We start from the raw sequence: 15,136 nt of genomic DNA, 5'->3' as shown, positions 1-15,136 counted from the left end.
CAGTTAAACAAGAGGTTTGCTTCTTGGTGTCCTGAGCAGAAAAGGTGATTTACTGACCATAGCGACAATGATGGTTCTGAATTTTCTTGTTTATCCTTAGCAGATAAAGGTCCAGATTAAACTCTTACATATAAATGTCAGGCAGCTTTGGGAATATTTTCTGGACTCCCTGACTGGGACAGTGCATTGTCAGATAACTATCCAGTTCTCAGAGGGAGTAGGATTACATGCTGGGCAGCCACTCTCCTCAGGTCAATTCCTTGCCCAGGTCTGGAGTGCATTATTGTGTTAGTGCAGCTCGGGGAAGAATTCTGTGCTCAATATGCAAGCCCAGATTCACACTACTATATACTGTCCATGTTCTACACTTGTGGTGTCAAAGTATTCATTTCTATATTTAAGATTAGTGAATGAATTGACTAAATAGAGTCCTTTGGTTCCTAGTACTAAGCTGAATCACAAACGAGGTTACCAGCTGTCATAATAGGTGGTACCTGCATTTGTGTTTTTCAAGTAAGCTACGGACATTTTATGGTAAAGTTTATTAAAGTGCATTTCTGCATGGATGGCAAAAGTTCTCTGCACCGTGCAGTACTCAGCTCAAAGGTTGTGTTATGTTGTCCCAAATATGCTCTGTGTGTTCTAGGACATGCCCCCTGCTCAGTGGGCTTCATGGAATGCAACTGTGAATGGTACAGCTTTAGCTGCATATTAAGTTTCCAGTGTCCAAGTATTCTTTTTATATCATTCAGAACTTCATCCCCTCCAAAATATTTTGGGAACATCCTTGTAAAACTTCCCCCAGCTCTCACAGTATTGACTGTAAAGAGTACTGGAACAGTTTATTCATGATTACAGTGGATAGCTGGGTGCAGCTGTCATCCTACAAAAAGATCACCCTAGTAACACCAATCAACAAGCAGAGTAAGATGATCCAAATACATCTGAAACCTTCTAAATGCTGTCTTTCAACTGAAATGCAGACTCACAACTTAATTGCAAGCTGCCTGATGATGTGAGATCTATTAAATGTGTCATACGCTGCTACCCAGTGCAGAAAAATCTTTGATTTTCAGTTTTATTTCCATAGTAGAACCTGAGAAAGGGTCTACATGATAAGGGAGGTGTGAGAAGAAACAATTAAAATAAGTAATTGGTTCAGCATTGTTTAGAAAAAGTTACTGGGAGAAGGGAATCACCATGCAAAATATCAAACATTGAGTCCATCCTTCTTTCCTCAGCTCACACTGAACAATGACCAACGCTAAAATTTATACCAGAGTTTAGTGTAGTAGTAAGGGGAACTTATGGGTAGGAAGCCAGTGTACCCTTACAATTTTATACAGAGCTGATGCTGCAAGGAGGTGCCACTGGTAACAGCTCAGCTCTGGAACCACAGCCCACAGAAGTCAATTTGCACTTGCCTCGTAATCATAGCCACAGAGAGGACAGGAAAGAAAATGTATTGAAGAGGAATCAGAGCAAAAATTCAGCTTATATTCTGTGATGTCATCTGGAAATCAGCACATAGGAAAGAGATGGAGAGAATGTTTGCAGTAAGACCACTACACATCTGTAAGACCACTACCTGCAGACCATGCCTACAGTATTTGAATTCAGATGACCTGTATTACTGTTTACAATTCCTTCTAATATAGACACATGCAGACAAGCAACACAGCATTAGAAAAGAGAATAAAACATGGAGAACAATGTTGGGAGGACTATTTTTTAACACCACACATAAAATGGTGACACAACAGTCACAGAGAAATTGTTGAAACAGAGCATCATCACCTTTCAGCACATTTTGTCTGACTCATTTCCTTAAAATTAAAACCAGAAATAACTTGTCCAGTGTTATGTGTCAATGGTTTCCAGCTACAGACTACTGTATTCAAAGCACTGCAAATTTTGCAGCACTGAATGGGCACATAATTATATAACAACCCTGAATTTATTATTACCGTACATTTATCCCCTAAACCAGGAGCTAATCCAATACTTTTCATAGGTCTTAAAAGAAAAATTAATTTGGATCTATTTTTACTGTATATTTCCATGGATAGACAATGATCTTGTGTTATGCTTTACATATATATAACACCCTCAGAAACAGGTACTTCTCAAATTTTATTTTAACCTGCTGTCAAAATATTTTTGAAAAAACTCTCCTCTGTTCACAGACTTCACAGGGCTTTGTATCCTGAATCCCTGCAAATTCATATCCATATCTAGGATGCTTTTTAATTTCTGTTTTCAACCAAGAAAGCTCCCTGTCATGCTATCTTAATATGAAGTATGATTGATTCATTGCTCTTTGCTGCTTTGTCTTAGTAGCTGCTTATGAGCATACTCTGTATTGCAGCAGTATGTAGAAGGTATTGCATAGATTAATTCAATTTATTAATCTTTCACATAGTTTTATGAAAGTAAGTTACTGAGCAGCTCTATATATGCAGTAAAAGCACCACTTTGAGATCACAAATAGTTTTATCAACTCTTTTTACAATATAAGAAGTGCTTGTAATTCAACATGAACTTAACGTTCTGCTGTCTTTCTGTTATCTTTGTGAACAGAACAAGTCAGCTTTTTAAGGGCACTGACAGTAGCCTCTTGTTATGATGTCCAGCAGAACCGGCTATAAATTAAAAAAAAAAAAAAAAAAATATATATATATATAGTGCTTCTTCTCTGTATGGAGATATCTATCCATCTCTAGAAATTTCCCAGATAATTTAATACTGTATGACCCAATTTCCATTTAATTTTAATAATCCTACAGAATTTCTGAATTTTTCTCCAATTTTTATTCATTCCATTTTAAAATTTGGCAGAGTACACTCTCGCTCTGTTAGTAGTGCCAAGAATTTGTACAAAATTGAGTGGTGACATTAAAAATGAATTTATGTGCTGCTTTATATACATAAACATATCCTCAAAATAGCAATTGGACAAAATCTGCTTGCCTCCAGCTCTGCAGTGCTGTCAGTACCACGACCATAGGTGTCATTTCATAAGAAAGAAGGGATGGAAGACAAGAGACTATGTGGAAATTCCTCCTTAATGACTAAACTGAAATCTGGAGGAATTTCCTGATACAGACATACTCCCCGATCCCTGTAAAGCATTGGCAGACACACAGAAAGGTTCAAACTACTGCTGTGTTTATACTGAAAGCCAGTACTTGGAGATAATTGCTTGGAGACACTTTTTCCCTGACCATGTACCTTATGAGTTGTGGCCAGTTTATTCTGAATGTTGTCTTTTACCCTGGAGACAATACAGAATGTGTCAAGGTAGCATGGATCAGATTGCTTATGTCAAATTGTGCAGCAAAGTACTCAAATTCCTTTTCACACAGAAAAGTACATACATTTTCTAGTTTCTTACTAAGTTGTCAGACAAGCAGGTTGCTGAATGCAGTGTACTATCATAGGCAGGCCCCCTAAAGGAGTAAATAGGAATCTTCACTGTTAAGTATTTTCTAAAAACAGAAAACACTTAAGCACATTTAGAACTTCGGGAGTTCATCTTGAAGTCGTATAAAGCTTAGCTTTTTCCTCCAGATATTCTGCCATTGTGGATATAAGATTATACAATATTATGACTCTATAATGTCAATTTATCACAGTGCTCCCTTTACTGCTACCAAGTACAACCACAAATCATGAAAAACATCTGTAAGTCCCTATAAGCAATTTGTCAGAATACTTTAAAGTACATGTATAATAAATGAAGAACATATGTTTCATAGGAACCAAATGAAACTAGAGCTGTACCGAATGCTTTGCCAGAGACTTGAACAGCTGTGGACATCACCTCTCTCTCCCCCTATCCAGCTTTAAAAGGCATTGTTTTCTTTTTAGCCTGACAGGTGATGTTTACAATACCGTTGATCTTCCTAAAAGACAGACTGCCCAAATACCACTGTAGACCACTTCTACCTCCTTAAATGCTGCCTTTCGATTTTCATTTTAGATATTTGGCACTTTCTGCCAAATTACAAAGGGTCCTCACTGTACCATCCTTGCCAGCCTCTAAAAACACTTACCGTCATTTACTTCTGAAAAAGTACCACATTACCTTCTACATAGTATTTTCTGTCTGGCAGCTACAGTGAAGAAATTGAAAGTTTTGTTTATTGACTATTCTATTCAGAGTGTGCCCACACTAGAACAGCCCCTCATATACATATTTCAAGGTTCTAAAAAGATTTGTCTGATTTCCCTGACCTTGATGCCTCAACAAAGCAGCTTTGATTTCTTCTGTCTATATATAAGATAAGATAGCAGCTTCAAAGGCTCTTCGCTATTATGTTTTGCATCTCAGATTAAGGTCCCAGCTTCATTGTTATTCAGAGTGATGATACATTTCTTTACACTGACAAAAACTTAGCAATCAACCCTTCAACCCAACAATATCAATTGAATACTGTCCCTTCCATGTAAAACCAGGGCACACAGTTTCATTATCTCTCTAGCCTTCCTAGTCTACCAGTTTTTGCTTTTCTTCTCAGATAAAAGCTTCCTGCTTCTCTCATTCCTGTTTCAGATCTATTTCCAACAATAATAATAATCATCATCATCATCAGGAGTGGAAGATGTTTTCTTTTATTAAATCTCCAGATATTGACTGCCACAATTTTCAGTGTCTGCAGTGATTTGCCAAACCTGAAGAAGGTGGAAAAACTTTTTAGCTGTCAGCTTTGTTATAAAATATATTGATTCTAAGTTTTGAGCAACCTTTCAAAATGCTGAGTAGTGTTATATTCAAGAAATGTGAATGGATTCTAAACATTCTATTAAGTAATTCATTCTAGTCTTCATTATAATAGAGAAAAGATTTGTAGTTTTACTTTGTTTTATCTGCTTGAAAAAGTAGCAGGAATGTAAAATACTTTTTTCTGCACTGAACATGTGCAATCATCATTATATATTTAAAAATCCCCAACCTGCTGATTATAAAATAGCTTAAATAGCCCCAAGTGTCCCTGAAGAGCTACTGTGTGCTGTGTAAAAGCTGAATAATCCTCCCCATGTCAGAAGGTGACTCTTCAGCTGTTCAGGATCATGAGCTGATATGCTACCACTTGTAAAAAAATATTCAAAACATAAGAACATACAGTTAGGTAAAGATCATTATGATGGTATTGGAATTAATCTGCAAGAACTGACAACACTGAAGCCAATCTAGCAAGAATGAGTAAAGAAACTGTAGCTTTTACTTAAAACCAAAACACGGAGAACACAGCAAATTCACACCAGAACAGGTCCAATGGAAATATGAATTTTTTTACATCCTATTTGGCTCATTTTTCTGTTACAAAGATAACTAGAAAAAAAGGAATGTGTTCAAATACACTTTATATTCAAATACATACTGAATGCACTATTTATATAACACCAGAAATTCAGTCTCTGCATAAGTACTCCAAACCATTATTGTTTGGTGTTCTGAATAAAATACTTTAACTTATTTATGAAGGCACATTGATAGAATAAAAGATGTTTCAATCATTTCTGTTTCCTTTAATCAACAAAATAGGGGAATTTTCTTTGGCCCCTGTACTTAGAAAAATATTACTTTGATTTTCAAAATCTCATTTTCTTTAATATTTGCTCCTAGTATTTACATGGTAGTTTCTTCCCATTCAAGCTCCACATCACCTGCAGAAGAAACAGATACATTACATGAACCAACCTTGTAAACAAATAGTAACTAATGGCAGATAACTGTTTTTCACTGAATTTAAAAGATCTTGCATGGAAAAGAGTGGTAAAAGCTTGAGCAATGACTGTTACTATGAGGGGGAATAAAAAGCAGCAAAAGGCTAGATATTTATACTTTGGAAGCAAAAAAAAGCGTGTCAAAGGGCTTTTTTTCAGCTGCTTAGTCTGGACAAATCATTGCAGCTGCTAGGAAAAAATAATTTTGACACAGTCTGTATCTCCTTACCTTCCATGGCATCCAGAGAGTCCATCTTTTGCAGGGCTGAATAATTTACAAAACATAGGGGCTGACTACTTCCCTTGCTTGTCAACAGGTCCAGTACACATTGATGCAAAAATATATATTGTGCCTGTAAAATGTGAATTTAAAGATACTTGATTAGAAGAAAAATGTACTTGTAATACCAAAAAAACATTTTTTATAACACCTAGAAAATGTCAACGTAACTGCAGTTTAACTCAGCAATCTCAGTACTTTGGTGACCATATAATATATGCCTGATCGGATTTCAATTATTACAAAGCACAATGCTTTAAATTTGTCAAAACATGTTAATCCTTATGCCCAGTAAGAGACATGAAATTAGACTAATCATAACAGACTAATAATCCACAGTTTTCTGTGAATGTTTGTTCTGTGAAAAGACATTTTGCCACTAGATCCAGACTGAAGAAACTGAACCACATGAATGTAATGCTTAGATAAGAAAATTCTCCTCTTTCTACCATAGAGAAAACCAGCAGGGTGCACTCAAATGCAGAAGTTCAAGTAAATCTAAACCTATATCTTCTAGAAGCATGCACCACTGCTAGGAGCAAATAAACACAGTATTTTGAATGAGAATCCTCAAACTGTAACCTCATTTTTAACAGATGACAGCATAAAGAGTGGACAAGTAAAGGTAATCTGACACTTTAAAGGACATAAAGTCTGAAAAGAGGAGAACAAAATAAGGCAATGTAAGCATGAAACAAAGGAATGTTAGAAATTTAATAAATGGATTAAGCATATATTTACATCAGAGAAGTACTGACTATGTAGATGCAGAAAATAAGCCAGATGCATTCTGATTGGAGGAGACTTGCAAGTACCCACTGCTCAAGCTGGGTCAGCTAAAACATGTTGCCCAGGACCTTGTTGAGATGGATTTGGAATATCTCCACCAAAATCACATCACCCTTGACTTTTGCACAGGTTAAAATATTAATGTAATTTTTCTGCTCAGTAATGGCTATTTTGTTTCAGAACTGCCATCAGGTTGCAATTCAAGGGTTTCAGATGTATGAGAGAAATTTGCTTACAGAGATAAGTTTTATGGTCACAACTACAAAACTGTGGGTAATAAAACCAGCTTTTCACAGGCCCCCTGAAGCACACAGTACCACTACAGTTTTCAGTAACTTCCTTACTGAAATAATAGCATAGCATTACTTCAAATTAGCCCTTGTACTTTGCAAGAAGATAAACTTTAACATGTACACTGGACAAACATGGATTTTTAGAATGAATGTCTTATGTTTCAATGGAGTTTAGATTGGTTATCCCAGTCCAGAATGCACACTCTGAAAGCTCTATAATCTCTTGTACTCATACATCTACATCTGATGATGTAGTAATGAAAACCTTCTTGGGTTTGCCAGGGGAGAGTGAAGCAGGCTACCTGGGCAATGTATGTGTAACTAGTTCTTTCCCCAGTTAGAGTCGACTATTCTCATCCATTGGCTAGAGTAACTGATCCTGACTCTGTTTGAAAAAGGAATATTATTTTGAAGCTATAAACATGCAAAATAAATGTCTGAGAACAATCAGCTCTTATTTATTTTACTCATAGATCTTACAGACTGTTGGACTGAGGGATTTCTATACTGAGTTCTGGGAAAGAATTGCTCCTCTCTTTTGTATCTTCTGTACTGATCACGTAAAATCTGATTAATAGGCAACTCAACAGTGTTTTATAACAGAACTCTCAGAATAGCTTGACTTTTGAATCCACCATAAAATTTTACAAGATTGATTCCCTTTGGGCAAGTTTTGCTGCTGATCCAACTTTTGTAGTCTTGCAAACATGAACCAGAAACTACCTGTACTAATTAATACTAGATAACAGCCCATCTCAGAATTTTGCATATAGATGGATACTTGATTTGGTGTGAAATCTGAACTCTGACACTGTCATATTGTACTGCATTTTGGCACACCCTTTCCTAGCTGCTGCCAAAATATTCAAATGAAGAGGTACACAAAAATGATGCATATTTTAGATACGTACATTGATCTTATTGAATGTCTCACTGCTTTAAGATTTTATTTTGGGAGTGCTCCTATTAAATTGTCTTCCAGCCTTTGATTTATTTTTTGATGATTCTACTTCAAGTCAAAAGTGTAAAACAAGAACCAAAAGGCATTCTTAGAATTCATCATCACAAGAAAGTGCTGGCAGTTTTTTAGCTGCATCTAGACCTCAGAAGGAAAAATTTAGAGCAAAGTAATCAGACTGCACCTTACAAGATACATCATGTAAGAGTATCACCAAAAGGTCTCATAAAATCTTCTGAAGAAGGGTTAACTGCTTTGTATATTCTGGCACACTTTTTACATATTCTGATGTGATATAGAATAGCAGAATTGCATTCCCATTGGAGGAGGTGTCCTTACATTAAAATCAATTAAAATCCATCAGTCATGTGTTAGTTCAACCTGAAACTACTCATCCATACAGAGAAGTTTGGAAATTATGTTGTAAACTCAAAGGCTTCAGGCTCCCCTGGGTTAGATCTGGCTTGCAGGAGACTTATGCCAGAAGCCTTATCCAAATAAAGGTGATTTCTGTTCCACTGGGCATTTAGAAGCAGCCTTATATTCTTCTATTACTCCTTTATATATACTCAGAATTCCAGATACAGCAGAGGTCTTCCTCCCCAGCAGTTCATCACTGAACTTATATTCATACAAAATAAGTCTGCTAGAAATGTACTTTTTTAGACCCAAAACCCACCATTGATTTTGAACAGTTTGAAATCTTCACTTTAGTCTATCCATATATGCTATTTTATTTGAAGCAATTGAAAAAGCATTAAGGAATCAATAATGAGTTCAAAGGTAAATGAATATTTTTAAGCTTGGTTGACTATGCCACATACACATACCAAAAAATACACTTAAATAGTAAATAAAGTCAAATTAAGACTTACTAAGAAGTGAATGAGCAAATCCATTTTTAATTTAACAATTGTTCTACACCCAAAACTTGAAATAAACTTTCTTAGAGACTGAGAAATTACTATTTAGGTTCTAAAAATAAATAGCAAACTTTTCAGCACTTGTCAGGACTTTGCTGACTAATTACACTTGAGTAGATACACACCATATATTTCCGCAATGCTTAAATGAAATAAAAGCAGGATTTGAAATAAAATGTATTATATAGGTGATTGTTATGAGCTTTCTAGTGGTGTTTTGTAGACCAGATGAAGAGATGACCAATTGTTCAACAAAAGGAAAACAGAACAGATAAATCTTACCAGATTCTGTACCATACACATTCTTTCACTTCTTAGCTCAGCCACAAGTCCATAGATATCCACAAAATCATGGTCATTTACATGTTGGGTTAAATGGTCAAGTGCAATATAAACACCAGTTCTTCCAACACCAGCACTGCAAACATGATAAACAAGATGAAATAAAGCTTTCATGTTAATGCTCTCAGCTTTTTCCAAGAGTATTCTGGATAAATTAAGTTTATTGTGAAAAGAAAAACTTTTGGAAAAAAACTTAAATCTGTTTTTCAGTATTTACATTGTGTGATGTGTGCATCTCCTTGCTGAATTGGATCAAGTGAAATCTGGATTTGAGCAATTTTCTAACTTTGATTTCACATTTTCATAATTTTTGATTTCTCATTTTCATCAGACAAATGATATGTTATTCATTTATATATTCATATAACCCAAACCTGTTTGAGTGTGGAAAAAAGATACTATAGCTTTTCTGTGAGTTTTCTAGAGGTCACTAATTGAGAGGAAAAATAATTGCAAGATGTTGTGAAATCACACTGGGATTCTGTGATACTCCTAGCATTTGAGAAAAAACAACATGGGATCCAGCACAACACTTAAAAGAAAATACTTTTAGAAGGAGGATGAGTGTGCAAGACATGCTGGTATGTAGTGGTTTGTTTCAAGGTCTGATAATGAACAGGATTGTTTCAAAATTACTATCAGACTTCTCAGCAACTGGTGTTTTAAATGCACAGTGTATCACCACAGATAATCAAGAGGTATATGGCAAATCTCTTGAAACTGCAAGATCTAATGAGAAAGTAATTAATTGGTTTTTTAGATATGAGAATACATAGTGATGCTTTATAACCATCAGAAATTTGAGCACATGTGGAGTATCAGGCCCATGCTGGCCTCTTTGCACATCTCTGTTCTGAAAAGAGGATAGGATTCATTGCAGAGAGTCCCCACAGAATATGAGTGCCCTGAAAATGTAAAGACCGTGTTGTTCTCTGCTGTAACAGTCTCGCTGGCCCTTGCAGTAGAGGGAAATGCTTGTCAAGGGCAACAGTACCAAGTAAATGAGGCATTATCACACATTGTAATATGTGGTGGCACCCACAGGATGCTGAGGACAAATAAGAACTCCCATGCATGATAAAGTGGTTTGGGAAAAGATTTGTAGCATCAAAGCCAGCTTTTCCTTCCACTGGTTTTCAGACTCTCTCCAAGTGAGAATGGGGCAAAGGCTCAGTAGCAGACCTATGAGTTCAGATCCCTGTTTTGGAGCGTGCCCACTCATTCAGTGGGAACACTGACCTGCACAAAAAATGCAAACGCACTCATTGGTTTCCTTAAGACTTAGCCCTCCCCACACACTTACTCTTTGAAACAGCAGTTTAAGGGTATTAATGAAATCAGTGGGAACTATGACTGCTGAACACTTCTAACCACCAGACCATTTATTTGGGAACCCAAATATAGGTTTTAGCTGTTCACAGGCAGCCAAGTTTGAAATCTGGCCTATGCAAACCCTTATTTCTATTTGTCATTTTCTGTGGCTTCCAAATAGTTTCTTTCTTATTGTATGCAACATGTACATTTTAAATATATTTTTAATACTTTCTTCTTAAGAGCTCTAATTATAATAGAAGTAATTTAAACCAACACATGTCATTTGCTATTCCTCTTTTCATGATTAAAGAGGAAAATGGAGATAAATCCAGCAGTACTTTATGGTAATTGTTAGAGCAATTATTTCCCTGACATTGCCTCAATGGATTTCCATAAATGGAAGAACAGACATACTTTGGCTTTTTACCCTCTAGAAAGGAGTAAGAAGGACTGCTAGAAAAACCTTCACTGCTGCCCATTCTAGAATCATATCTATGCACTCAGTCTTCATGGTTGTTCTTCTGGCAACTTCCCTGTGCATTAATATATACTTGAAATTCTAAGATACTAAACAATGATTTGGTAAATATGCTTACCTGCAGTGTACCACCATTGGTGTGTTATCACGTGCTCGACTTGCACGGATAAGTTTTACAAAATGGATAATTGGTGCAGTAGTTTCAGGTACTCCATGTTCTGGCCAAGAAGTAAAGTTACACTGCCTCACCATCATGCAGTCTCCGTGCTGAAAAATACAAAATAATGCAGCTTTTACAGACGAAATCCTACAGAAAGTTAAGTAAGCAACATGTAACCTTCTCAGCAATTTTGTGTAAAAAATAAAGTTAGAATGGCATAATAAGTATAAGCTTTAATGAAGGGATAACTTGTGCACAGATCTTCTGGCAGGTCTTTTTGAGGGATGGCATCAAGTGCATCTTTCAGGAAGTATAAGTGACTTCAGCAGTCACTCTTCATTTGATTTTAGTCATTATATATCACTGTAATTTGTAGATTGCAGGTTCAAGTTTCTATGGCTCATTTAGAAGTTTAGTGAGCTGGGATGACAATCTTTTTCAGGAAAAAGCAACCACTCTGAGACTGATCCAATGCAGTGAAGGCAAACACTCATGCAGTGGTAAACGCAGATACATTTTCTAAGTCTTTCATGCTCTCTCTATCAGAGCAGCGGCAACAATAGCCTCCAAAAAAGAGGTTATGATCTGATACTTAGATTACTTTAGAAGGATGTAAAAATGAAAGAACAGGCTTGTGCCAAAGGCCTGTCTAGATTGATATGCTGTTTCCAACAGTGGCCAAGAAAAATGTTAGGGAATATTACAAAACATGACAAGAATGTCATGTTGTATGTGCAGTTCCCCAGAATATGCTTTCCATTCTTAATAGTTTGTGACTTGTGAACTGCTTCAGTCAGGGACAGTAAATTGAAATTTAATAGTTCACATCAGTATTTTCTACTACTGATTTATGCAGATTTTTTGAATCCCTGTAAGTTTCTAGCATTCACAATATCCTGGAGCAAGGAGTACCACCGTTTAATCAACTGTCATGTAATGAACCAGTTACTATTTCTTTTTAAATTTCTTTTGAACCAATCACGTGCTTCTTTCATATTGCAAGAAACATTGAACAACTGTGAAAAATTATGTGTAGCAACTACTTTGTAGTTGTACTATTTTAAAAAAACTGATCAACATAAAAATGAATGAGAAATTACTTTGGATGCACAATGGCAATGATTTTAAGTTATTTGCCTCACATATGCTTTTTACCTTCACTGGAAGATCATCTAGCATCCACTCATTTGTGAATGGAAGTACAATGTTAAAAACAGCAGTACAGTACACTTAATGACATGGTTATGAAGGGCACAGCTTCTTGTGCAGGGTAGTTCAGCTATAGTATATAGATCATCCAGTCAATCCAGATTATCTTCTTTTCAGTCTCACCCTTGTTAACACAAGTGACTTAGCATTTTGCTGGCATTAGTTCTTATTCTAAATAGTCCTTTTTCCAGTCTTGTTTCTCTATGTTCTATTTTTAGCTGAAAAAAGGTGTATCTTCTCTAAATCATTTTAAAATGTTCAATTTCACTGTACTGTGTGCACAGCATATCCTCGTGAGGTGGCTGCTGAGACAAGCCCCTAACTGCTGTGTTCCTTTCATCACATGCACATGCCACAGGATGGTGATGCCAGCATTTGGACAGCCAAGTTCAGGTCCTAGGATCAGGCTGCACTACATAAAACACAGATCAATGCTGGGAGTGCAAAAGAAGATTGACTTAATTTTGGGTCATTATTCCCTGATTGATTTCTGAGCCTATCTGCTGTTCTGTCTTAATGCTGGGTTTTAACTTTTCCAAAGCATGGAAACTACAGTTGTGGATCATAACAAAGGTGAAGATCTCTGCTATACCCTTACTCCTGTTTCCCAGCACAAAGAGTGGGAGTAATACTGATGATTCTCATTTATATTGGGTGAATCTCCTGGGGGTGGAGGCTAATGGCTGGTGGTACAATGCAAAACAGCTGCACCAGAGAATCTTGCCCTTTAATCTGAGAGGGATACATTCAAAGGGATTTGTCTGATCCCAGAATGGTTATAATTATTCCTTTCTAGAACAGGCACTGAGGTGTCCAGATAGAAATTTCACCTCCCATCAGACCAGATCTTCAGTAACCTTAATAGGCCCTTTGTAGCAGGTTGGACAAATATTTGAACTCTTTGTGACAGAAATTCTCAGGAAATACAACATGAATGAAAACAAAATGCAGGACAACCAGGCAGTACAATGTATATGCACTAGAAGATTAAAAGAATATTGAGGGAGTAGTTGGGTGGGATACAGCATATCGGATGTTCGATGAATTTTTTTCAATCAACTTCCAGTTCTGGCTTACCCTTTCAATTTTTAAATCTCTGATGGTCCAGTCTATTTGAATATCTTCCATCAGTTTAGTGATCACTATATCCCCAAACACAGTTACTGGTTTATTATCTTCTGGCCAGTACTGATGGCATCTTATCTGCAGGGAGATGATTACTAATTAACAATTATCATATTTTAATCTTGACAGAAACTACATACAGAATTTCCATTTATAGCAAATGCTTTTAATTGGTTCACTGGTAACTTACACGTCCTTTTTCAAAACATTGTGTGAGCATCACAAGTGTTTTAGCTCTTGTCTCCCACACCATTCTCCAGAAATCACCCACTGTTCCTGGTAATGGTCCCTGAGTTGCAATAAACTCATTTGGACATAAATAGCCCTAAGAAAGAGAAAATATTTAATACATAATGGTTGGCAAGGAAACAAAAGGGTTTGAATGTGACTCGTAGTTGTGCCTGTATCTGCCATGCCTACGGCTAAAACCTTGTCAGACGTACTAAGTGAATTGTCATATGCCTGGCTAATCACTGCATGGGAGGCTGTCTTGGAAAACTAAGGAAGTAATGGTATGTTTTTGTAGTCCAGTTATGAACCAATACTCCAAATATGGGATGTGCCATTGTAATAGAAATGCATTTAGCACAGAAATTACAGGGACATCTGCTCATCAATTCCTATTTAAAAGTATCTAAGCCTTCATAGTGGCCTTACTGCAGATCCAGCCAGAGGCCACCAAGAATTATGTCAAGTGGTGGCCAACAAAGTGGAATTAAATATTGCTAAGGAGCAGTGGAGCTAGGGAAACAACTAAGGAGCAGTCTGAGAGCTAGTGCAAGTAATACACCCACTACTGACCTTGTTCTTTAGTGATTGTCAGGATCTGCTATAACTTACAGTTGGAGTTTACTGAAATAAATGATCTCCGATGAAAGGTCTTCAAGAAACCTAATGTAGGTGTTGATTTTTATTTTAGTGTTGGCTTCTGCTCTTCAGTTAATTACACATTGGTGTAAAACTTGGGAAGAAGGAAGTTTGTTGAAGAAATCTGTGTAAGTGCTGTGAATGCATGAGTTCACATGAATCTGGTTCTTCACAGAACAAAAGTGTACCAACGTGAACTATTATGCACTACAGAAAGTCTAAAATAACAACAATAGCAATTTTAGCAATAAATTTATGCTTTAGAATCAGCAGTTCATAATGTCACAGAGTTCTGCTTATCACTCAAAACAACTGACACAGTGGTTTATAGCACCACCAAACCTTCTTGTTGGAATTATAGTGTTATAATTCACAGCTGCCTGTTTCTTACTCCATCCATAATATAAAGAACAGGTGGCAGTGGGAAACTATGTTAATCCTCCCTAGTTTAAGAGTGAGGTGAGAAACTATAATTCAGGGATGCAAAGTTCACAGTTCAGTTACTTACTTTGTTTAATCAAAGAAAGTAAAAGTAGTAGCAGTGTTCCCATTTGTTAGAACTCCATACAAGACTTCTCTTTTCCTCTCTCTACATGTGTGCCTATAAATAGACCTAGCTAATTAAATATGTAAATACACATACATATTTCATGTTTACAGCTATATGC

General features: G+C 36.4%; 1 protein-coding gene across 1 annotated transcript in view; it reads right to left on the bottom strand.

The window, feature by feature from the left end:
* Window positions 1–5,194: 5,194 nt before the first annotated feature.
* The window catches only part of PTPRQ (protein tyrosine phosphatase receptor type Q), a 121,315-nt gene continuing 111,373 nt past the window's right edge, over window positions 5,195–15,136 (bottom strand). Inside the window, exons 56-61 of the mRNA XM_085045732.1 lie at window positions 13,792–13,926; window positions 13,554–13,679; window positions 11,226–11,374; window positions 9,256–9,391; window positions 5,960–6,083; window positions 5,195–5,670 (exon numbers count right to left, since the gene is read on the bottom strand). Coding sequence (XP_084901858.1) covers window positions 5,633–5,670; window positions 5,960–6,083; window positions 9,256–9,391; window positions 11,226–11,374; window positions 13,554–13,679; window positions 13,792–13,926 — 708 coding nt within the window. The 3' untranslated portion in view covers window positions 5,195–5,632. The remainder of the gene's footprint in view (window positions 5,671–5,959; window positions 6,084–9,255; window positions 9,392–11,225; window positions 11,375–13,553; window positions 13,680–13,791; window positions 13,927–15,136) is intronic.

This window comes from Lichenostomus cassidix, chromosome 1Aa (genome assembly GCF_008360975.1).
Source record: "Lichenostomus cassidix isolate B80296 chromosome 1Aa, HeHo_3.0, whole genome shotgun sequence".
In the NCBI taxonomy this organism is placed as follows: Eukaryota; Metazoa; Chordata; class Aves; order Passeriformes; family Meliphagidae; genus Lichenostomus; species Lichenostomus cassidix.
Note: the sequence above shows the minus strand (reverse complement) of the source record. Positions and strands in the feature narration are given on the sequence as shown.